The 24297-nt window shown below is 36.5% G+C and overlaps 1 protein-coding gene across 1 annotated transcript; it reads left to right on the forward strand.

Moving 5' to 3' along the window:
• Window positions 1-1851: 1851 nt before the first annotated feature.
• NENF (neudesin neurotrophic factor) lies at window positions 1852-18219 on the forward strand. The gene is made up of 4 exons (XM_074309115.1): window positions 1852-2096; window positions 14826-14886; window positions 17140-17243; window positions 17866-18219. The coding sequence occupies exons 1-4, from the start codon at window positions 1923-1925 to the stop codon at window positions 18040-18042; spliced, it is 516 nt and encodes a 171-aa protein (XP_074165216.1). The 5' UTR covers window positions 1852-1922; the 3' UTR covers window positions 18043-18219.
• Window positions 18220-24297: the final 6078 nt, after the last annotated feature.

Genomic DNA, 24297 nt, shown 5'->3' on the forward strand with positions numbered 1-24297 from the left:
TCCTTTGAGTCTTCTATGTTCAAGGTCAAAGGTTTTATGGGAGTATTTGCCCCTTGTTTTCTAAATTTATTTGGTTTATTTAATTATGCTTATTTGTTCTGTATGTTTATTTGATTGTTTTTGTAAGTGGTTATTAAGTTTATGATAGAAAAAATATCTTTTAATAAAGCCAAGGACAGCATGTGGGACAGAGATATTGCTCAGTTTAATACCATGAGCTCTTTGCACAGCAGGTAGCAAATGAAATCAAATATGAAAATCAATAATAGGCAGACCCTTTGAGAGAAGACTGACATTGACATAGCCCTTAATCAGTCAGTGTATCTTAGGGGAAGATCTCATTTTCAGGCAATGTGACTTTGAGGCTGATTGTTTTTTTTTTTTAAGTCCACAAATTCCTCTGATCTAGTTATATAAAATCATTCAAGCCAACAGTTCCAGATTACACAGTAGCCTTTAGAATCTTATATGAAGGACTCTACATTTAACTAGTTAGTTATTTTATTAAAGAGGAAATAATAGGAATATCTCATATGTACATAGCACCTTGCACTACAAAACTACCCCATGAGCAAAACCCAAAGAAGATATTTTTACTGCCTAGACAAAGGTCAAAAATTTCATAAGTCCCAACAACTGGGGAATGAGCATAGGAATATAATGGAAAATTATTGTGCTGGAAGAATTGATGAAAGAGAAACCTGGAAAAAGTTGTATGAACTGATCCAGAGTGAAAGGAGCAGGATTAGAAAACAAAATGTATACAACAACAATAATACTGGAAAGACAAACGGCTTTGAAAGATTTAAGAGCTCTCTTGTTGATGCAATGACTAACAGTTTTTCTCTAAAAAAGACTTAATAGTGCCCAAAATAGAGAATAAATGCTTGATCTGATCTGTGTATCTACCCACACATACATATAGGTACGCATATGTATATCTGGATGTGTGTAATGTATATACTGAATGTCTCTATATATGTATGTATATACACACTATATACACACATACACACACATAAATATAAAACCTATGACTATCATACATAATATTGTTCAGGTAATGGACAAAGAGCCTACCTTGTAGGCAAGAAAACCTACATTCAATCCCTGCTTGAGACACATTAGCTATGTATTCCTTGCCAAATCATTTAACCCTTTCAGTGAACTGAAGAGGCAACTCTTAAGATTTCAAGTTGTGAAGTGGTCGGTTCCCATTGGCAGAAGAAGTATCCTTCCTAGGAGTACCTTTGCACCAATGAAATCATAAATCTAGATCCCCCAACATAACAAACACCATGTCGGTGTATTAAAAAAAACATAAAGAGATAGACTTTCATATTCTTTTAATATACACAATATCTCAATGGATTACTCTTCTATGTAATCTCTTCACTTCCTTGTACTTTGGCAAAAGGAGAGATGAAGTGAAAGGACACAGAGCTGAATGAGGAAATCTTGAATTTATCAATAGTCGCCGTGTGACCTTGGACAATATTAACTCATTTATATAGCAACTGTAAAGTGCATTTGTTATTTCACAACACCTCGTAAGCATTATTATTCTCATTTTGGAGATGGAGAAACTGAGACATTTAAGAGATCTTTTGGCCCAACTAACCTGACTCTGAATCCCGCATGCCAGGCAGACTCTCTCACCACTTGGTGAGACTTGGAGTCCTAGTTTCTCTAGGTATGAAAAACAGAAAGGGAGGATTGGAAGGGTTTGGGACTTGCTGAGATCTAAATCCCTTCCAGCTCGGGATGGGGAGGGGTGGAAAGCTGGGCCCGAGCTAAGGTGGGGAGGTAGCGAGGGGCCGGCCTTGGGAGAGGCGGGCCGGGGCGGGGCTGGGAGCCTCTGGCTCTCCCGGTTCCGCCAGCCTGAGCCTCTTCTTCCCAGCCTGACCTCTCCGCTCCTCACCATGGCGGCTCGGGGGCCGTGGAGGAGGCCGCGCCTCTGGCAGTTTCTGTTGCCGGTGGTGCTGGCCTTGAACTTGGCTGCTGTCCGAGCCCAGCAGACGCCTCGCACCCCGGAGCGCGGGCCCCCGGTGCGGCTCTTTACGGAGGAGGAGCTGGCCCGCTACGGCGGGGAAGAGGTAGCAGGGGGGCGGGACGGGACCGGATGAAGGGAGTGGGCACAGACAGATCCAAGAACTGATCGGCAGCCCTGCCCAGGGCTCCTGGTCCTGGTAGGGAAGGGGGAGGGGGTGGGAGACTGGGGGCTACGGGAAAGGTGGCAGAGATTCAGCGAGCTGCTGGGACTGGGTCCTGTCGAGAACTAAGGGGCGGGACTTCCCGCGGCTGACTTAGGGAGGAGGAGACTGTTAGCCTTAAACTGAGTCCCGGGCCCCTAAGGGAGGGAGAAAGCAGAAAGTGCAAATCTGTTTCCAGGGGAGACTTCTTTCTGTGTCTGAAATCCCCTTCCCCTAGTGAAACCTCAGTAATCTCCTGGCCTCTAGTCCTGAAGCACTAATTCCTTGGGTGAATTCTTTGGGCAAGTGGCTCCGGTCCTTTCTCTGGACCTCACTGTGAAAGGACCTCGTCTGTGAAATGAGGGGGTTCAACACCTCTGCCTCCCGACTTTTCTGATTTCCTTCAAGTCCCCGATAAAATCCCATCTTCTACTAAAAACTTCTGTTGATGATGTCCATTTTGTCCTGGGAATATTTTGTTCGTACATAGTTACTTGCTTGTTGTCCCCTCCACATGTGCACATCAGACTTGAATGTCCATTAGATTCTGCTCTTTGAGAGAGAAATAAGATATTATTTCTTAATATCTCCTAGTTCTAGGCAGTTCTATATAGTTCTATATAGTTGCGGCTTAATGATTTGTCCACAGGGAATTTGGGGGCAGATAGTCCCTGCCTCTTCCCTTCTCTATCATTTAAACGTATTTCATTATATTTATGGAGGTCCCTTAACAAAAAACATCTGCTTAAGATTTTTACTATAATTCAGGCTCTCGTTGCACACACACATCCCCAATCTCTCAGTAAATCTTCAGTCTCTTGGTGTGGTAGGTAATGTCATAGCTGCAGAACAGGCGTTCTGCCCAGGCGTTGGGTGATCCAGCCTACGTCATCCAAACTTAGCTCTTAACAAAGTTGTGTTCGGTACTGAAAAGGTATAGGCAATGACATGGGGAGGGCAAGATCTGAGTTCCAATCTATCTTTAGATACCAGATGTGTGCCATTTGCTGCTGGGCAAATCATTTAACCTCCCTCAGCCTCAGTTTCTTCATCTATAAAATGGACTTAGTAGCACCTTAAATTAAGACCTATATTCATTTGAACAAATATTGATTACACACGTATGCGCTGAACTAGGACAGTGAATCCCATTATTGTTTGTTCCATGAACTATTTTCAACAATAACAGAAATATGCTGTGAACTACAGGGTAATTTAATATACCGTTTGTCTTTTTAGATTTATTCATGAAGTGCTTACCTACTGCAATGTTATCTTTTGCCCTCCAAAGCTTTAAATTAAAATTTACATTATGTTGTATCATAATTGGTTGATTGGCTGATTGAGTATTGCCCTTTAAAAGGCCCAAAATGACATCACTGTGTTAGAGTCCAGTTACAGTGTGTCCAACCGTGGCTGATCAGACCAACCTGAGCTCTGCCACAGGTCGGATATAAATAGTCCACATGGACATTTGGGGTGGCTTCTTCAATTCTGCACATGTTCCATTTCTTTTGGACAAATTTAATTCTGCTTTGTATAGCAGAGCATATGAACTGTAATATTTTGTTCTATTTATAATTATGAAAGCTAAATATAAAATTAGAAAGTAATTACAAATATTTTCTGTGAGACATCCTATAAGAATTAAAAGAATTAATTCAAAATCTCATGTATTATCTGTGAGATTTCATATTAAAATTTTTTACAAATTTTGTTGAATGTAAATATCAATTTTAATGATATAAGTTATAATTTTAAAGATGTTTAAAATAATAACAATGATCATTTGTTAACTTAATTTTGATGTTAGACTTTTATTTGAAGAAAAGTTTACAATATTTGGTTTAACAACAAAAACAGTCAAACCTGGTTCCTCATTAACCTTGTTTCTGTATTTTGATTTATAGCAAAAATAAAATGAAAATCCTTTCTCATAAAAATATGAGGTAAAAATGATAGGAAATATTTACAAAAAGAAAATTTTTTTGCTGAGAGATGGAAATTTATTTTTTGCTTTTAGCTACCTAACCAGATGATTTATAATATATAAAATGCATACTCTTCCACTGGCTAATGACAAACACTGCCTTAAATGATAAATGCTCTTAAAGTGAAATTGCAAATATTGCTGCATTTTAACAGTTTAAAAATAAGCTAATCTATATAAGGAAAGAATCTCATTAGACATGATTTTCTTTTTTTCTACCACTAGCACCCCAGCTATATACTTACAGAAATTCACTAACCAATGTTGCCAAATAGATCACTTAAAAATTCACACAACAGTAATTAATAAGCAAAGCATGAATGGTAACTAAGTAACTAATAAGCAAATAAATAGTAACTAATAAGCCAAGCCTAAGTTTAAATCTGAAAGCAACTTAAAATTACAATGGGTAATATATGGTTTGCTTATACAGAACATTTCTGATGGTCAGTGATAGTTTCAAAATGACTTTTAATTAAGGAGCATGCACCCAGTGATCACGATTTTCAAACCATCTGACATGTGCCCTCGAACACAAACATTCCTAATATCTCCATCACTTAATCACACAGCTGACAAGGTATGATTATATAGTGACAGAAAAGATGGAGGGAGCAGCTGTAGTGCAGTGTACAGAAAAACAATGAAAATAATGACATATAACTATACTTTAGGAATTGGTTCAGACTGTAACGTTGGACCTTTGTGTATGGGTGTGGGTGGACATTAAATTAAAAATTAAAGTTGTTTGATGATCCAATTTAAGCAACCACTAAGGCTGGCATATAGGTGGTACAGATAATAGAGTGCTGGGTCTGGAATCAAGAAGATATGGTCCTGAATTCTAATCTGACCTCAGATATGTACTAGTTGTGTGACCCTGGCACTTTAACTCTGCCTCAGTTTCCTCATTTGTAAAATGATGCTGGAGAAGGAAATGGCAATCCCCCAAACAACTGAACAATAACAAAAAAATAAGAACCACTGTTTTAGACAATAGGAATTCAGAAAAGGCTAAGTTCAGGGAATATTATAGTACAAATGCTTCATGGCAGAGATAGGAATTGGGTTAGTTTTTGAAAGATTTTGGATTAGGAGAGAGGAGTTGAGGATAAAAGATTAGTATTCTATGGATATTGGGAGAATGGGAATGGGAAGCAGCAAGTTAAGTGGCAGAAGTGAGCATAGTTTAGATAAGGGACAAGTCTGTCAAGATATTAAAATTTTGTATAGTAGAGAGTGATAAAGTCACATTTGGAAGTAGTGGAATGATAGCAATATAAGAATAACTTTTGGAGACATTTGTCTTGGAGGAATATTGAGATGTGGGAGTGAGCTTTGAGACACACATTAGGCATTTAACAAATGTTTATTAATTAATTGCTTTTGGATTAAAGGTACTAGGTGGATTAAAGGCACCTAGGCAGGTCTGTTGTTTATTTTATCATAAATTTCTGGATCAGTTCTGCTATATAATTGAATACACTTTTCATTTTGGGTATCTAAAAATAATTAGCTTCACTGGTATAATATCAGCTATTGTACCACTTTTGTCTTTGTATTCCTAGTTCCGAGCGAGCACAGTGAGTAATAAGTACTTATTGACTGATTGATTCACCTTGGCAATAGGATTCTATGGTATTTACATTTGTCTGGGGCTAGAGTTAATGGATCTCTTTGGGAAGAACATTTAGCAAACTCATGAAGTTTTCTTTGTTTAGGATGAAAACAATTATATGTCCTCAAAGAAATAACCTCTGATCTCCCTGGTGAAAGTAATCCTTTTTTTACTGCTATTTTACTGAAACACTTTTTATGGATCTCCTTTAAGCTCTCATTACTTTCTACATTGTGAAACTTACTTGTAGACTTGCATCCTTTATTAAATTGTAGTCCCTTTGAAAGCAGAGACTATACTTGTTCTTGGTTGTTTTTTTTTTTTTTTGTTTGTTTGTTTTTTGTTGTTGTTGTTGTTGTTTGTTTGTTTTTCATCTTTAGAACATTTAGAAAATGACCTTACATTTAAAAATCATTTAATAAATGGCTGGCTTTATGTGTATTTGGAAAAAAAATGAAATGCTATTGGAAAAAAAAAATGGTTGACTTTAATTGAATTCTATCAAGCTTGAATCAGTAGATTTTTCACCCATGAAACTGCATCTGATAAGTCTTGCATTTTATATCAGTTAACTAAGCTCAGTGAGTGCTTTTTGATCAGAAGAGAAGGCATAACTTTTATTAATTATTTAGCTTTTGGAATTGAGGAACAATATGATTAACAGGATAATTTCTAAATTTGCCAATTGTTCATGAAGGTAAGGGTGGAATATTAACGGTAAAGGCAAGGAGGATGGAGTAGGAAGTGCTTCTTTTGCAAATTATCACTGGTAGTGATCTTTGGTGAATAGGCAGTCTATTTAGTTTCTTAACAATTTCCCCAGATGTAGGAGATTCACTTGATATGTCATTTACTGACGAATGATATTTTTCCTGTCTTAGATGGTGGAGAAAAAAGGACGAGGGAAGAATCAGCCTATTAAACAAAACAGATGTTGAGAAGAGATTAAATTTGGGGGAGTAAAGCCTGCTGACTACCCTCTTATAGTCTTTTCATCCTAAGACAAGATATTATCCATTATCTGCAGAGAGTAGAACTACAGCTATAATCATCTTGCAGGAAGCTAAATATGAATAGGATTTGTTAAGGGGATCATGAAGTGGCATTTACCCAGTCAAAGAAATAGATTATTTCTGGTCTAACTTCTGGATTCTCAACATTAGATCCTCTCTCCCTAACCTACTTCTGGCAGAAATATGTCATTGCTGGCAATTGTCCATTTTAGGGACCATTCTTAAAATAGTATAGGGCACATAGTAAGTCCTTAATATTTTCTTCCTTTCCTTTCCTTTTTATTTTCCCCTTTTCTTTTTCCTTTCCCCTTTCCTTCCTTCCTTCCTTCCTTCCTTCCTTCCTTCCTTCCTTCCTTCCTTCCTTCCTTCCTTCCTTCCTTCCTTCCTTCCTTCCTTCCTTCCTTCCTTCCTTCCTTCCTTCCTTTCTTTCTTTCTTTCTTTCTTTCTTTCTTTCTTTCTTTCTTTCTTTCTTTCTTTCTTTCTTTCTTTCTTTCTTTCTTTCTTTCTTTCTTTCTTTCTTTCTTTCTTTCTTTCTTTCTTTCTTTCTTTCTTTCTTTCTTTCTTTCTTTCTTTCTTTTTTCTTTCTTCCTCCCTCCCTCCTTTCTTTCTTTCTTCCTTCCTTCCTTCCTTTCCTGACTTCCAGGCTGGTGCTTTATTCACTGCACCACCTAGCTGCCCCCATCCTTAATATATTATTAATGATTTGACTTGACATTGGTCTACTTCTAGTGGATAATGTATTATATAATATTGAAATAAGCAGAATTGGTATAAGAGGGAAGCAACATGGTGCAGTTGAAAGAGCCCTAGCTTGTAAATCACTTGTTCTCTGTAGATTTCAGTTTTCCTCATCTGTAAAATGTGTCAATTACACTGTGCAACATCCTACATCTCTTTTAATTCTGGGATCTTATGGTTCTGAGAGGCTGATTGAAACTAGCCATCAGTACCTGAATTAATATTGCAATTAAATATTTATCCTGAGTAAGTGGCATTTTCCTATACTATGATCTTGTCTATCTCAAACTAGAGAACTCCACTCTCTGGTTGTACTTATTGCCCCTTTTCCTGAAATCTCCAGCAATATGGGAAAGGGCCACTTGTTTTAATGAACAAAACTTAGAAATTTTCCAAAGTTGAATTTTAGCTAGTACAATAAAGGCTTATTTATTCAGAAAGTACTACTGTGGACAGACATAAAACAAAGTCAGTGATAAAATGCAGGATGAAATCAGATACAAATATTTGCATTTTATATTATAACTTAGAAATTAAGGAATTTCTGGAAAGGAAAGGTTAGAAAGTTCTATTTCCATTCTTTCGAGGAGGAAAAAAGAGGAGTATGAGATTTATGCACTGATTGTCAGTGGTTAGGTCATGTCTGAGGGCATATCAAGAGGCAAAGTACCTATAATTTATGAGTCCTTGCCAAGGCCTCTGTCTCAAGATCTTTCTCTTATGACTATGTTTGGAGACTTAGTATCAATGAATCCATTTTTTCAGCCATTATTTCCTGTATTCTTTCTTGTACTAAGCCATCACCCCCCTCAGCCTTGGCCTGTAGCCATTTTATCTTGTCACTGGTCAACTTGCCATCACCACATTCTTTACTTACTCTCCCAAGGCATTGCTGGAGAGGGAGAAAAGGGCTGTCAAATCTACTGTTGGTATAAACTACTGACAGTTTAGTCAAACAAGGACATTAACTTTAGCAGTTAAATGCAGGGATGGAGAATGGAGAGAGGGTGATTGTTCCCTAGGAATTTGTGACTTTCTTAAGCAGACAAAATGTGTAGTACATTACATGATAATACTTCTCTGAGCCTATATGTGCCCTTGATTAGGGAATCAGAGAATTCTCCCATCCCAGGAAAGAAAGTTCTCATATTCTAAAATGCTGATGAAAACTTATTTAGTAGACAGGTACTGATCTTGGAATCAGGAGATCTGAATTCAACCAAGTTTCAACTCTGTCATTTATTAATTTTGAGATCATGGGCAAATCATTTAACATTGAACTTTGATTTCCTCATCTGAAAAATAGGAATTATAATACTTCTACTCAGTGTGGTTGTCAGGTACTTAACATTAAATCTACTCTAGTAATTTTCATTTTTACCAAAATGAGAGGACTGGATGACAGTCTGTAAATCACTTTTCAGCTCTAACATTTGAGAGGTCTACTTATTTTCAAAGGACACTGATTTCTCTGACTGACCATTTAGGCACCTGATTTTGGTTCCTCTATGATTTTTTTTTTTTTCCATAAAGGAAAGAACAACATCCTCTATTTTACCCACAGCTATGGTAATTATTAATAATAGCTAGCATTTATGTAATCAGCTAGGTGGCTCAGTGAATAGGGAGCTGGGCCTGGAGGTTAGTAAGATCTGAGTTTAAATTCATCCTCAGATAGTCACTAAATGAATGACCCTAGGCAAGCTTGTTTTAACCCAGTAGAGAAGAAAATGGCAAACTACTCCAGTACCTTTGCCAAGAAAACTCCATGGAAAGGAATGGTGTGCAGTGGTCCATGGAGTCACAAAGATTTGGACCCAGGTAAATGACTGAACAACAGAGCATTCATATAATACTTCAAAGTTTGCAAAATGAAATATTTGTAAATATCTCACTTTATCCTCACAAATATCCTCATTTCATTATAATAAATCTGGAATGTGGCTACTATTATTATCCTCATTTTATTGATGAGGAAACTAAGGCAGATTAAAAGCTCATTGACATAGAGTCACACAACTACTAAGTGTCTGAGATTGGATTTGAACTCACATCTTCCTGATTTAAGGCTGAATACTCTATGTACTACACATCTGTCTGTCTATTAATAATAGTCAATGTGTCAAAGACCTCTAATTTTGTTGGCATGAGAATTCCTTTCATCAAAGTAACTATATAACTTAATAGATTTATCTTAGATTTGTTTCTGACTCATGACTTTTTCTGGAGTCCCATGATCAAGCCCTATGTCTACAGCAACCTCACTCTCCTATACCTGTCATTTAGGATCCCTAATTTCCTTTAAAGTTCAGCTCAAGTATTGCCTCCCATGTTTCTTGATCCCTTAGTTATAGCTTGTTCTTTGACTTATTGATGTTGTTATAAATATAACTGGGGGTAGTGATCACACATTTAGTGCTTTGGATGTAGTAGGTGCTTAATTAATGTTTACTGAATACAGAAATGAATTCGGACATAAGTCAGAAAGGAAGTAATTAATGTCATTAGTGATTATAGGGCTCTCTATCCTGGATATTATAAGAAAAAATATGATTGTGCTTTAGACCCGTCTTTCAGACATATTTATATACATGGGTAATTTTTTCATCATTGACCCTTACACAACCTTCTGTTCCAAATTATCCCCTTCTTCCCTCCCCACCTCCCCTAGAAGGCAGTAATCAAATACATGTTAAATATGTTAAATTATATGTTAAATCCAATATATGTATACATATTTATACAGTTATCTTGCTGCACAAAGAAAATAGGATCTAGAAAGAAAAAAAACTGAGAAGGAAAATAAAAATGCAAGCAAACAATAACAGAAAGAGTAAGAATGTTATGTTGTTTCCACACTCATTTCCACTGAATAATTGGAACTGCTCTGAATCATTTCATTGTTGAAAAGAGCCACGTCCATCAGAATTGATCATCGTATAGTCTTGTTGTTGCTATATATAATAATCTCCTGGTTCTGCTCACTTCACTTAGCATGAGTTCATGTAAGTCTCTCCAAGCCTCTGTATTCATCTTGCTGGTTGTTTCGAACAGAACAATAATATTCCATAACATTCATATACCATAACTTATTTGGCCATTCTCCAATTGATGGGTATCCATTCAGTTTCCAGTTTCTAGCTACTAAAAAAAGGGCTGCCACAAACATTTTTGTACATGTGGGGGGGTCCCTTTCTTCCTTTAAGATCTCTTTGGGATATAGGCCCAGTAGTAACACTGCTGGTCAAAGGATATGCATAGTTTGATAGCCCTTTGAGCATAGTTCCAAATTGCTGTCCAGAATTTCACAGTTCCACCAACAATGCATTAGTGTCCCAGTTTTCCCACATTCCCTCCAACATTCATCATTATCTTTTCCTGTCCATCCACAATTCTAAAAAATTAATTTAATATTATCCTATATTAAAAGATGTATAGGTAAATAGAGAAGAGGGTAGAGAGAGAAATGTCCAACCTAGAAAAATCCCCGTGTCCTTGGACATGTCTCTAATACCATTTGAAATAACTTTTAAAGGAATTTTGAACAAGGAAAAGATCATAATAGAATTTTTTTTCTTAAATTTGGGGTTAACGTTTTTTGGATAGAATGATAATCACTAAAGCTGTGTTTCCAATTACATATAAAGATAGTTTTAGACTTTTGTTTTTCTAAGATTTTGATTTCCAATTTTTTTTCTCTCTTCCATTTTTACCTCTGCCCTCCCCAGGACAGTAAGCAATTTGATATTCACTTAATCTTTTGGGGGAACATACCTAGAGAACTATTCTCCTAAAATTATTCCTTCTTTGACCACTTTCCTCAAGGGCTCCCCCCACAACATAGTCATAAGCAAAATCATATTAGCATTTCTGTAATTACAAAGCACTTTATACATATTAATTCATTTTATTCTCACAATAGCCCTGAAAAATAAGTGCTGTTGTTATCTCTGTTTTCTAGATGATGAATTGAGGCTAAAATGGTGTAAGGGATTTGTCACACAGTTAAGTGATGTAGCTAGTAAGAGGCCTCTAGTAGATAGAGTCCTAGATCTGGAGTCAAAAAGACTCACCTTCCTGAGTTCAAATCTGACCTACTATTTGGGTGACATGGGCAAGTCAATTAACTCTGTTTCTTTCTCTGTAAAATAAGCTGGAGAAGGAAACGTCAAACCACCCCAGTATCGCTGCCAAGAAAATCCCAAATGAGGTCTTAAAGAGTTGGACATGACTGAAAAAAGACTGAACCGCAAAAAGTTAAGTATCTGAGATAGGATTTCAGCTTTGCTCTTCTAATTTCAAGTCTAGTGCTCTATCCACAGCTCCACCCGAAATAATCAAAGGATTCTTCTCCCTCTGATCAATTCCTTAATTATTACCTTAATTAATACCTTAATCCTTTCAGGAAATGGGGAAAGAAAATTAGAAGCATATATCTGATCCAGATAAGACGTGGGTCTTATCCCTCTGGGAAGAGAGAAGATAATGATCTTAGAGAGATAGGCAAGAGGTACATCTTGCACTAAATTGGGCTACTGCTCATGATCCATTCTCTGGACTGTCAGCTATTATACTAAATCTTTTGCAGACTTCCATAAAGGGAAAAGTGTATAAAGAACTTTAGAAATATTATTCCTTAATAATTTCAGTTGAACTAAAAACTTGTTTTTAATATGGGTCTAGTTATGTAATGTGAGCCCCTGATCAAATCTCACATTACCTTCTTTTCTTTGCCTATCATTTCTCCTGCTGCTTTGCTCCTAATTTCTATCAATTTCACAAGCTCACACTCTGGCAGGAAGTCTTCTGGCTTAATCCCACTGTAATTACTTTCACTCTTAGGCACTCTCAATCTTAACAATTTCATAAAATGAGAGGACTCAAAAGATCCTTCAATCTAACCTCTCACATTTTACAGAGAATAGTAATGTTCAAAGATTTTTGACTTCTCTGCTTGTTAGCACCCTATCCCCCACATCTCCAACAAGTGATCATCCTCCTTTGTTTGAAGACCTCTAGAGAAAAGGAGTCCAGTATCTTCTAGGAAATTCACTTTTGGATAGTTATAAAGTATTAGAAAGTTTTTCTTTAAACTGAGTCTAAATCTGTGTCTCTGCAGCATCTACTCCACTTCTAATTCTCCCTTTGGGCAAACAAACCTCAAAGCTAATCTCTTTTCTTGGCTATAATCCTTTAAATTTCTCCTTAGGACTTTAATTCTTCATATTCACTTCACTTTCTATCATTGTATGACATGACCTTGTGGCCTTTTCACCCAGGTTGCCTGGATCTTTTTTTTTTTTTTTTTTTAATTAATTTTATAATTATAACATTTTTTTTCTGACAGTACATATGCATAGGTAATTTTTTTTTTTTTTTTTTTTACATTATCCCTTGTACTCCCTTCTGTTCCGAATTTTTCCCCTTGTTCCCTCCACCCCCTCTCTTAGATGGCAGGTTGCCTGGTTCTTTTAACTCTAAATGGATCATTATAAATTTTTACATTTGTTCTTAAATTTGATCTAACATTCAAACCCTTGAAATCTATTTGAATTCTTATTGTGTCATCCAACATGGTCACAAGCTTTCTGAGCTTTGTGCCATCTATAAATTTTACAGGCATACTATTTAAGTATACTAAATCTGAAAAAATAGAGTTAAACAGCTTAGGACCAAGGACAGTTCCCTTGGACACTCCAGTAGAGGCTTACTTCCAATCTTACATGTAATGATCAATAACTTTCTGAGAGGTATAGGTGATAGGACACTGGGCTTGAAGTTCCGAAAAACTGGATTTTACTTGCATCTCTTATGCTTGTTGTTGTTGTTGTTCAGTCATTTCAATCATTTCCTTCTCTAGCTTTTTTTGTTTATTTGTTTGTTTGTTTGGTTTTTTTTTTGGATGAGGAACTGAGATAAATAGGGTTACTCAAGGTCACACAACTAGTAAGTGTCGTGGGTCAGACTGAACTGAGGAAGATGAGTTTTCATGACTCCAAACTAAGTACTCCATTCACTGGGCCCTCTAGTTTTCCCTTTCATATAACACTACATAAGCCATTTAACCTCTATGTGTTTTAGGCGATTCCCTAATAGACTAAGTTTTGAGCTTCCTGAATTGGAGTTCCCACACCCAGAATGCCCTACACCAACAAAAATCACACATCTTTTATGTTTTCATGATGACTCTTGTAGTCCAATCTTTCAAATAATTCCAATTCTGTTTAACAGTACTAGCCATCTAATCCATATCTCTTTATCTTGTGTCCAATTGAATAGAAAAAAGATTTCATGCTTTGCTAAGATATTTATCTACAATATTTTTTTTATTTACTCATTTAGTAATATCATTAAGGGGCAGCTAGGTGGCGCAGTGGATAGAGCATCAGCCCTGAATTCAGGAGGACCCGAGTTCAAATGTGGTCTCAGACACTTAACACTTCCTAGCTGTGTGACCCTGGGCAAGTCACTTAACCCCAGCCTCAGAAAAAGGGGGGAAAAAAAAAAAAAAGGAAATTAGATTAGTCATGAATTGTGTCTGACTATCCATGTTCCCATTTGGGCTTTTCTTGGCAGAGATACCAAAGTGTTTATTATTTCTCCAGTTCATTTTATAGATGAGGAAACTGGGGTAAACAGGGTTAAGTGACTTGCCCCCAGGGTCATACAGTTAGTAAATAATCTAAGGTCTAATTTGAATTTAGGAAGAAGTCTTCCTAACTTCAGGCCTGAGACTTATCTATTGCACCACCTAGCTACCAAAAGGTTAGTCATGCTAGCTCCTTAGATCATCATTCTCCCATGCTCCCCCTCCCCCCAGAGTCCATTAGTCAATCCTATAATTAAATGGCCTAGAATTTACCAGAAAACAAAGTCAGATTTAATGGCCAATAATTTGCAGTCTCTTGGTATCTTTCCTCTTTTGAAAATCAAGACAACATTTGTCATTCTCCAGTCCTATAGTACTTTTTCTATTGTCCATGATCTTTCAAAAAACACTGATAGGGACTCAGTGGCTGCACACACTAGAACATCTTATGTACTTTTCAATCATTCTGGATACATGGTTATGTATGAGATCTCCTTGATTAGAATTAAGTTCCTTAAGAAGAGATTCTTGGTCATACTTATATTGAATTTCTTACATGTACAATGAGTGCTGAATAACATGATTGCCCTTCCTGGCCAATGGAGGTGTGGGATCTTTTAAAATCTTACGTCTGCCCCTTAGATTTTTCAGGAAAAGGTTTTCACCTCTTCTCCTTGCCTTCTAGGAAGACCAGCCCATTTACCTGGCAGTGAAAGGGGTAGTATTTGATGTCACTTCTGGAAAGGGTGAGTTGTATAGTTCCTTGAGTTTTCTCTTTTCATGAGAATCTTGGGAAATGGAGGTAGAAGGGGGAAGGGACTGGAGGGCAGAATCAATAGAAAAGTTGGGGGATTACTTGTAGTTCAGAGGACAAGATTTAGAGATTGGAGACATGAGTTTAAATTTCAATTCTTCCAGCTGTGTGATTATAGGCAGATCACTCCACCTTGCCACAATTTTCCTCAAATATAAAATGGAAGTGTTGGTAATATTTGCCCTGCCTATCTCCCATAGTAGTTGAGGACATGAAAGAATTTTGTGTAATTATAAAGTACCATATAAATTTATAAGTCCTGACTTCCATGACCAGACTCAGTTTTTATTCTTTGCTAATGCTAATCACAAGAACAAAACCCAAAATCTGAAAGAGTTTTAGAATTTTTTGGGATCATTTGTTAGGGGAGAGAGCAGAACACAGTCAAGTCTCTGCCAGGTTTACATTAGGGTTCCAAGTATGACATAAATCACACAGCAGGTCAAAATTGAAATCTAAGCTTAAACAATCACATTTAGAGAATTTCAAAACTCAAGCTTTGTGTTGACCCTAGACCCGGGTAAGATTAAAGCAATCTACCTTCCCAGAAATGGCTTTGACCTCTACAGTAAGCTTTTCTAATCACATAAGCTAAGTTCAAATAATATAATTTATAAATAATAAAGTTTTTTTTTTCCACACTAGGTTCTAACTTGATCAATACAAGTTAACCCTTACTTATCTACTATAGTATACTACTATATCTACTATAGTATATGTAGATATATGTGTGTGTGTGTGTGTGTGTGTGTGTGCGCGTGTGCCTTAGAAAGGGGGCACAGTTCAACTGTCTGATTATTATATAATAATAATATAATAATATTACATACATAATAAAAACTAAGTTTTATATTATACCTTATCATTTACAAAATGCTTTATAAATATTATCTCATTCAATTTTCACAACAATCCTAGGAGGTAGGTACTATTATCTCCATTTTACAGGTGAGGAAACAGCTAGTAAGTATCTAAGGCAGGATTTGAAGCCAGATATTCCTTATTTCAGGTCTAGTTCTTTGTCTACCACATCACCTACACACTATATAGAATGTAATCTATTTCAGATAATTAGCTAGAGTGAAAATGTTATAAAGAAATTGTGATATATTAGAAGGTAAAGAATCTATTTGTGAAATTATATTTCCAATATTAATCATGTTACCAAAAAATGCAAGAAAAATAAGGCGAAAAAAGTATGCTTCAATATGAATTCAGAGTTCATCATCTCTCTCCCTGGATATGAATAGTAATTTTCAGCATGAGTCTTTTGAAATTGTCATTGATGATTTTATTGATTGACGTAACTAATTTTTTCACAGTTGATCATTGTTGCAAAATTGCTTTTACTGTATACAGTGTTCTCTTGGTTCTGCTCACTTCTCTTTGCATCAGTTCATATAAAATTTTCCAGGCTAAAGCATTAATGTGATCATGTCACTCCTCTACTCAATAAATTCTAGTGACTCCATTTTATCTATAGGATTAAATATGACTTCTCTTAAGCATTACAACCTAGCCTGTCCCTTCCCTTCACATATTCTATGATCTAGCCATTACAACCTACTTGATATTTTTTATATCTTATCTTGTCTTTATGCCTTTTCACTGGTTATCTCCCATTCCAGGAATATTCTACCTTTTCTCTTTTGCTTCTTAGAATCTCTAGTGTCTTTTAAAATTTGAATCAATTATCACCTTCTATAGGAATTCTTATCCTCTAGCTTCTAGTATCCTGCCACCCCAAACCATCTTGAATATATTCTAAATATCTATCTATATGTGTGCATATTTTCTTTGCCATTAGAATGCAAACTCCTTGAGGGCAAGAACTATTTCACTTTTCTATCCTCAATCCTTTGCATAATATTTGGAATAAAGTAGAAGTTTAATAACTACTTTTGGATTTATTGACTGGTAAATGTTTCAGATGTAAACTCAACTTAGTCCATACTTGAATGAGGGGTATAAAATATTACATAAGTATATACATAAATATAATCTATAACAATAAAATAATAAGACATTATTATTTCAATAGTGTTCACAATATATTGCCTTTGGGATATTGTGTTTTCCCTACCTCCAGGCTGATAATTTCTTTTTGATGAGTTTTGACCTAACTCGATATACACATTTATTTAAAGTTCCACACTCAGTAAATCTTTCTTCTTTCCTGGTACAGAGTTCTATGGGAGGGGGGCACCATACAATGCTCTGGTTGGGAAAGACTCTACAAGAGGAGTGGCCAAGATGTCTTTGGATCCTGCAGACCTCACACATGATACTGTAAGTAATTTTTGAGATCCCCTTCCCCAAACCTGTCATCTTCAGAAATCTTGGTGCTTCTCCAAATATTTCATCAATGCTCACCCTCATTTTCCAGTTTCTCTTTAAATCATTGGTATAAGTTGTGATGTTAGACTTCATTAAAAGGAGCCTAATACTCAGAACAGAGGGTGTGCCCACTGTCTAATTTCTTTTAAGTCCCCAGACTGGTCTTTAATGTACTTTTTATTTTGTCCTGTTAGTTAAAGTCCAGTTGTATATAATGATATACCATACTTTGTTCAGTCATTCCTTATTGTTCATTTACTTTGGCTCTAATTTCTTCTTTCTGCCTTCTCTGTAAGTTGCAAAACAGATTCCAATCTTCATTGATAAAAAGAGTTTCCTCATTAGGAACTCCCTACAACAATGTAATCTTATATCCAGCCTAGTGTTATATATACCAAAGACATATTCTGAAGTGGCCATTTATTTTTAAAATTTTCTACATTTGGTTTTGTCAAAACGTTTCTTTTCCTTACCAATTGATTTGTGAAGAGGGCAAAAAAGAAAGGAGAAATCCCAATGTAAAATCAGTCTTTTCCTTTAAACTGTTTTATTTTTTGTATTTTTCCTCATTCAGACTGGACTCACAGAAGAAGAGCTAAAGTCCCTGGATGATATCTTCACTAATGTATACAAAGCCAAATATCCTATTATTGGCTACACAGCACGTCGTATCCTAAATGATGATGGCAGCCCTAACAGGAACTTCAAGCCTGAGGACCAGCCCCATTTTGACATTAAGGATGAGTTCTGACAGTCTGCCAGAGGCAATCCCTTGATGGAAAGGTGGAACTCAAAGGGAACTCAGTAGACTTCTGCATTAGCTGAGGATTGAAAGAAGTAACTTCATACATCAGAAGTACTCAAAGTGTCCCATTTTGGAATATCTGAATCACTTTTTGATATGAATAAAATGAACTTTTACATAAAACATTTCTTCTTTTCTTTTCTTTTCTTCTTCCTCCTTTTTCTTCTTCTTCTTCTTCTTCTTCTTCTTCTTCTTCTTCTTCTTCTTCTTCTTCTTCTTCTTCTTCTTCTTCTTCTTCTTCTTCTTCTTCTTCTTCTTCTTCTTCTTCTTCTTCTTCTTCTTCTTCTTCTCTCCTGCTCTTCCTCCCCCTTCTCTTCTTTTTTCATCTTCTTCATCCTCCTCCTCTTCCTGCTCCTTTTTTTCTTTCTTCATTCTTCTTCTTTTTGTTTGCATGTTTCACTCACAAGATCATAGGGTTTAGAGCTGAAAGAAGCCTTAGAAATCAATTCATGGAATAAGCTCATTTTACATAGGAGGGAACTGAGTTCCAAAAAAAAGTCAAAATACCTTTCCCAAAGACAGATTTACCTACTAAATGGATATAGTGCCTAATCTGGTGTTAGAAAGACATGGATTTAAATCCTGGCTCAGATACTTTTTAGCTGTGTTACCCTGGATAAAGTACTTAACTTTTCAACTTCAGTTTCTCTATCTATTAAATGGTAATAAAAATTGTACCTACCTCACACAGTAATTCTGAGGATCAAATAAGATTTATATATGTAAAGTTATTTTGTAAACCTTAAAACACCATGTAAATTCCAGCTATTACTTTTTTTTTTTTTTTTAACAAACTGGATTCCAGTAGGCAACTCAATGACTCAACAGTCCAAAACCAATATACTTTAAATCCACCCCTCTTCTGAACACCTCTGTTACTATCCATCAACACTGCCTTCCTAAGACATGAACTGATGAACAAGCACTATGGGTTGTCCATCTAACTGGTCTGGACAATAAGGCATTCTTCATTCATTTGGTAATTAGATTAAACTCTTTTGATTAGTTATGGATCAGTTTAGGAGGCTTTGCAGTTTTTTTGGGCTTTATGTAATTAGCACAATGTCATTTCCCAATCAATGGCCTCTGTAGGACCTCACCATTTGTAGGAAATCTCTCTAATTTGGCCTTTTCTCTATCATTCACAGTCCTAAATAAAAGGGCTGCTTTGGCAGAGTCTCATTCCTAAGTCTTATCATCATCTCTTGCTCTCTGCTGACTTTAGTGAGAGAAAGATTGATTCCCTACCCCCACCCCCAACCTTTCCTGCTGGTCCATATGATCTGAATACAGATTGTCAGGCAGGGAGAGGCTGGCTCTCATTCTCCAATCTTTCAATAATATCTCCCCCATTCTAAAAGAGCAAAACTTCCAGAATATAACTTTCTGGGTATGATCATTCTAGCTCTTATTCTTCCCCCTTCAGTTTGTACTCCACATTTTATCTTTATCGCCACCCACCACACATACCCTCACATACTATTTATTCTCTTGTACACAAATAGAAAAAGGAAAGAGAAAAATTTCAATATTTCCTTTATCTGTGATATCCCCAGTGGATAGGCTTGAGTTGGAGCTGTACAGATGGCATCTGGCATTCCCTTGATATCTGGTATAGCCTATAAATATCACTGGGCAAAAGCCTCTGGGTTGTTTCAATTCTTCCAGGGCAATCATCCAGGAAAAAATGGAGATAGGGAATAGGAAAGGAGGGATTCTAGTTTTATAAAATAAAAAATAAAACAAAAGCTCCTGCCCTGAAGGAGCATATATTCTCTTGGGGGCAACAACTTGTACATAAACAGCTATGTCTATAGAATAGATGCCAAGTAACATTAGAGGAGAAGGAAGTAATTCTGCAAGGAAGACTCAATCTTTTCTGAAGGGCAGCATGATCTTCACTGGGAAAATGGCCTGTTGCCAGGCCATGAGGTGGTTTCCAAGCATTTCCTCCTTAATCTACTTCTGTCCTTTTAAAAATGTGAACTCCAGAAACTCAGCTTCATTAACTTCTGGGTTTTTTTTTTAAATCATCTCTAATCACCATGACCTATGTTTTATGCACTTTTCACACAAAGCATTTATGCAATACTTTATACAGGCTGTCTTACTTGATCCTTAGAACAACTCTGTTAGGTAGAAGCTACTATCATCCCATTTTACAGATGAGGAAACAGACTGCTAAGGGTAAAAAAAAAAAAAAAAAAAAAAACAACCTTCCAAAGATCCTACAGCTAGTAAGCATCTGAGGCAGAATGTAAACTCGGATATTCTTGACTTCAGGGCAGGGCTCTAACCACTATTCTACCTATTCTCATTCTGGCCCCATTCTTTTGTGTGCAAAAACTGTTTGTTCCATACAGGAAGAGTCACCTTCATGATTGTTTTGACGTATTTCAGGCTGTACTTTGTTAAAACTGACTCAACATGAGGTGTTAAACTGTTGCTGCTTTCTGCAAAGAGCTTTGTATGATTCATGGGCTAAATAATAGGGAATATGGGGTCTGAGTAGAGAACATCCAATGGTGATGAAAATCAACTCAGAAGGATACAAAAAAGAAAGAAAAGATATTGCTTAAAGACTCCTATCGGAGCTGACAAAATCTTCCTAATTCCCTAAAGAATTATATACAGACAACAGGAAAGGCTGTGCTTAATTCAGTTCCTTTGAAATTCAATTTAGTTCAACAAATATTTATTGATATATTTACTTTTAGTATCCCATTATAATGATGATGATGATGATAACTCACATAGAACACAAGATCATAGGGTCATGGAATTAGACTTGGAAAAAAAAAATTGGAAGCAGGCTAGTTCAGCCAGCATCTTTTATAGATAAGGGAACTAAAGTTCAGAAAGATATAATGATGATAATAATAGCAGTTAACATTTAATGTTACTATGTGCCAGGCACTTGGCTGGCACTCTTATTTCTTTGTTGCTGTTTGTCCTTTGTTCTTGAAGAAAACCGTGACATCAGGGAGGGGACGCCATGACATGAAAGGGGATTGGGTTTACATGAGAGAGGGCTGGGCAAAGTCACCTGTCTCACTTGTTCCTCCCGAGCCATCTGGGTCCAGTGGCCAGAAAACAGAAACAGAAAAGATTGTTATTTACATTCAATCTGAGTCAATCAGGATCCAAACAATGACCAAATGGGGCTTGGCCTAGGACTTATTGTTGGCCAATGAGGATCAGTTTGGTTTTGGTTTAAGGCATGATCCTTATTTCACTGGATCCTCATAACAACCTTGTTATTATCCTGAATATCTCAGGGGATGAGGTATCCTCAGGATTAATGAGGGGTTGGGGATATCTCAGGATTAATTGACTTGCTCGTGGTCACACAGATATTAAATGTCTCAGGCTGGATTCCGGACTCCAGACCCCCATGCTTTTTTGACTGTACCATCTAATTGCCTCCAAGATTGATGAGGTAATAGGGAACCTCAAAATGATGAGGTAACTTGAACCAAATCATGAGGTAAATACCTAATAATGAAGTATATACCTCAATAGGATTAAGTGAGGTCTAGTGGCAGGATTTGGGGTACAGGGAGTCACATGGAGCTCCCCTGCAACCCCCTTAGGATTCGGCGCAAGGATACAAAGTTAAATCAGGTCTAGTGGCGGTGAGAGTCCCCTGTAAATGAATTTACAGGCCGAAAACCTAGATGGGTAAAACATGTTTATTGCAGGGTTTGGAAGCAAGGTTAAGGTCTGGTTAGTAAAAGGCATTAGATAGAGGAAGATACACGCCAAAAGCGGCGGGGACAGAGAATCTCTGATGCAAGCATCTTAGCTGGCATCTTTCAAATCTCTGAACCAAAGATGATTCTAGCTTTGCTCTTTTTATCTGCTTGAAGAAGTAATGGGCGGAGCTCAGGTTAATTCCTTGAAGGCCAGATTTTTGGCGGGCTTTATCCAAGCCAGCTCAGATCCGGTGGGGGGCTGGGTACAAGCCCAGACTAGTTTGATCAGATCTTCTATGAAAGGTCCAAGTCCCAAAGGAAGTTGTAGATCAAACAAGGAATACCAAGGGGCTACTGCCCTCAACAAGATCATATAGTCAGTCAATTCTGATCAGCAGAACCAGGATTTCAACCAAGGTCTTTTAGTAACAAATCTGATGCTCCAGCATTTTAAGATTTATAAATTGTCCTCTCCATAACAATGCCAGGAAGGAGATAGTGCATATATCATTATTCTCATTTTTCAGATGAGGAAATTGAGTCTAGATAAAGTGACTTGTCCAGAGTCACAAGAAAAATCAGAGGCCATTAGTCAAACTAGAACGGTGCTGATCAATTTTTAAATACAGGCTGTCTCCGGAAAAAAAATATTGCTGGACACCCTTTTAAATTCAATCTGAATTATTAACATTTTCTCCATCACTTTCTTATATCTAGAGACAATCAACAAAGCAATTTGATTCAAGACTTGATTTGTAATGCTTGCCTATTTCTGAGATATAAATGCTCACACTGGAGATTTAACAATCACTTCTCCTGATGGAGTAAAAGATAGCTCCCATACATCCTGATTCAAATCCAAGTCTCTTGCATAATGAAACAAAAGAGCACGCTTCCTACTATGCCAAACTGTATGATAGGAGGCACTTGTGTGATCCTGCCTCACTTCAATTCATGTACAAGTTAAGACAATATCCTCTGATGTCATTGGTTTTCTTAGAAAAGGAAGGACAAACAACAATAATTTGTGATGATAAGAGACTTTGTTGACTCACCACACTATTCTCTCTTTGTATTAGGAACTTAACAAGCATCAGTAAATACAGTGCCTCCTTGGAGGTTACCACAGTTCTTTCTTTGGTTCTTTGGTTTTCTTTATTTTCTTTTCTTTTCTCTTTTTTGTTTCCTTTCCTTTCCTTTCTTTCTATCCATCCATCTATCCATCCACCCACCATCCATCTATTTATCTATCTAGGTTATATATGTACATTCATTTTGAACATATTTCCATGTGAGTTATGTTGGGAAAGAAAAAATCAGAACAAAGGGGAAAACCACAAGAAACAAGCAAATCCTTCCTCCCAAATGAAACAAAAAAGTGAAAATAGCACCCTTTGCTTTGCATTCCATCTCTATAGTTCTTTCTCTGGGTGCAGATGCCATTTTCCATTCAAAGACTATCAGAATTGTCTTAGATCATTGTATTGCTGAGAACAGCTAAGTCTATTACAATTGATCATCACACTATCTTGCTGTTATTGTGTACAATGTTTTCTTCACTTGCTTCATTCAGCACATAATGAAAATTTGATTCAGCATATAAAGAGAAGAATGGACTTTGAAGGAAAGAAGGCTGAGGAATGAGGAGAGGATCAGAGAGTGAAAGGGTAGGCCAGAAAGAATAATATAGGAAATTATTCATGATCAAGATAATGATTCCTAGCACATTATTTTGTAAATCTAACAGCACTAGATAAATGTTTTTACTACTACTTCTGTTTCAGGTAGCATTAAGAAGTTCTTCATATCCAACAGGTCCCTCTTCTACTGGCTCTTTCATAGAGAAAGCAAGGATTAGCTGAGCCTGGAAGTTTCCCTGGATTTTTGAGAGAAAGAGAGATGACAATTTCCCTTAAATCCATTCTGTCTGAGTAATTGAAGTCCCATGAATCTCCCTTATTCATTGATTGGCATTGTGCTTAGCTTTCAGCTTGCTCATCTCTACACATGCATTTTATCTTCTCAAATATATTTTACCCCATATTCATTGACAATGTGTTCTCCTTTCCTGTCAGTCAATGGTAGTGTGTCATCAATACATCCCTTATCTATTATATAAAAGGTATTAGGCCTGAGGTAGTAACACCAGAAGTGTGGAAACATATTAAAAACCTCCTTTTTAGTTCAATTAAAATTATTAAGAAATAAACTCTTTTCAATCTAATCTAAAAACTTTTAAATTTGCCTTCTATGATGTTATCAAGAACAAAAAGTCTTTCCTAAGGAAATGCATTAAGGGTGGAAACTAACCTTTGGTCAAAAATCCTTAGTTCCAATTTAAGAATCTCATTTTCCCTACTCTCAGAAGTGTTTAGGCTATTGATTCATTAAGGGCAGTTTCTTCTCTCATCCCCTGAAGTGATGATGTGGGACTATTGTATGACCCATCCTCATCCAAAAAAGACTGTTGATATTAATGATAGGGAGGAATCTTTTTTCAGTTATG

The sequence above is a fragment of the Sminthopsis crassicaudata genome, chromosome 4 (genome assembly GCF_048593235.1).
Source record: "Sminthopsis crassicaudata isolate SCR6 chromosome 4, ASM4859323v1, whole genome shotgun sequence".
Lineage (NCBI taxonomy): Eukaryota > Metazoa > Chordata > Mammalia > Dasyuromorphia > Dasyuridae > Sminthopsis > Sminthopsis crassicaudata.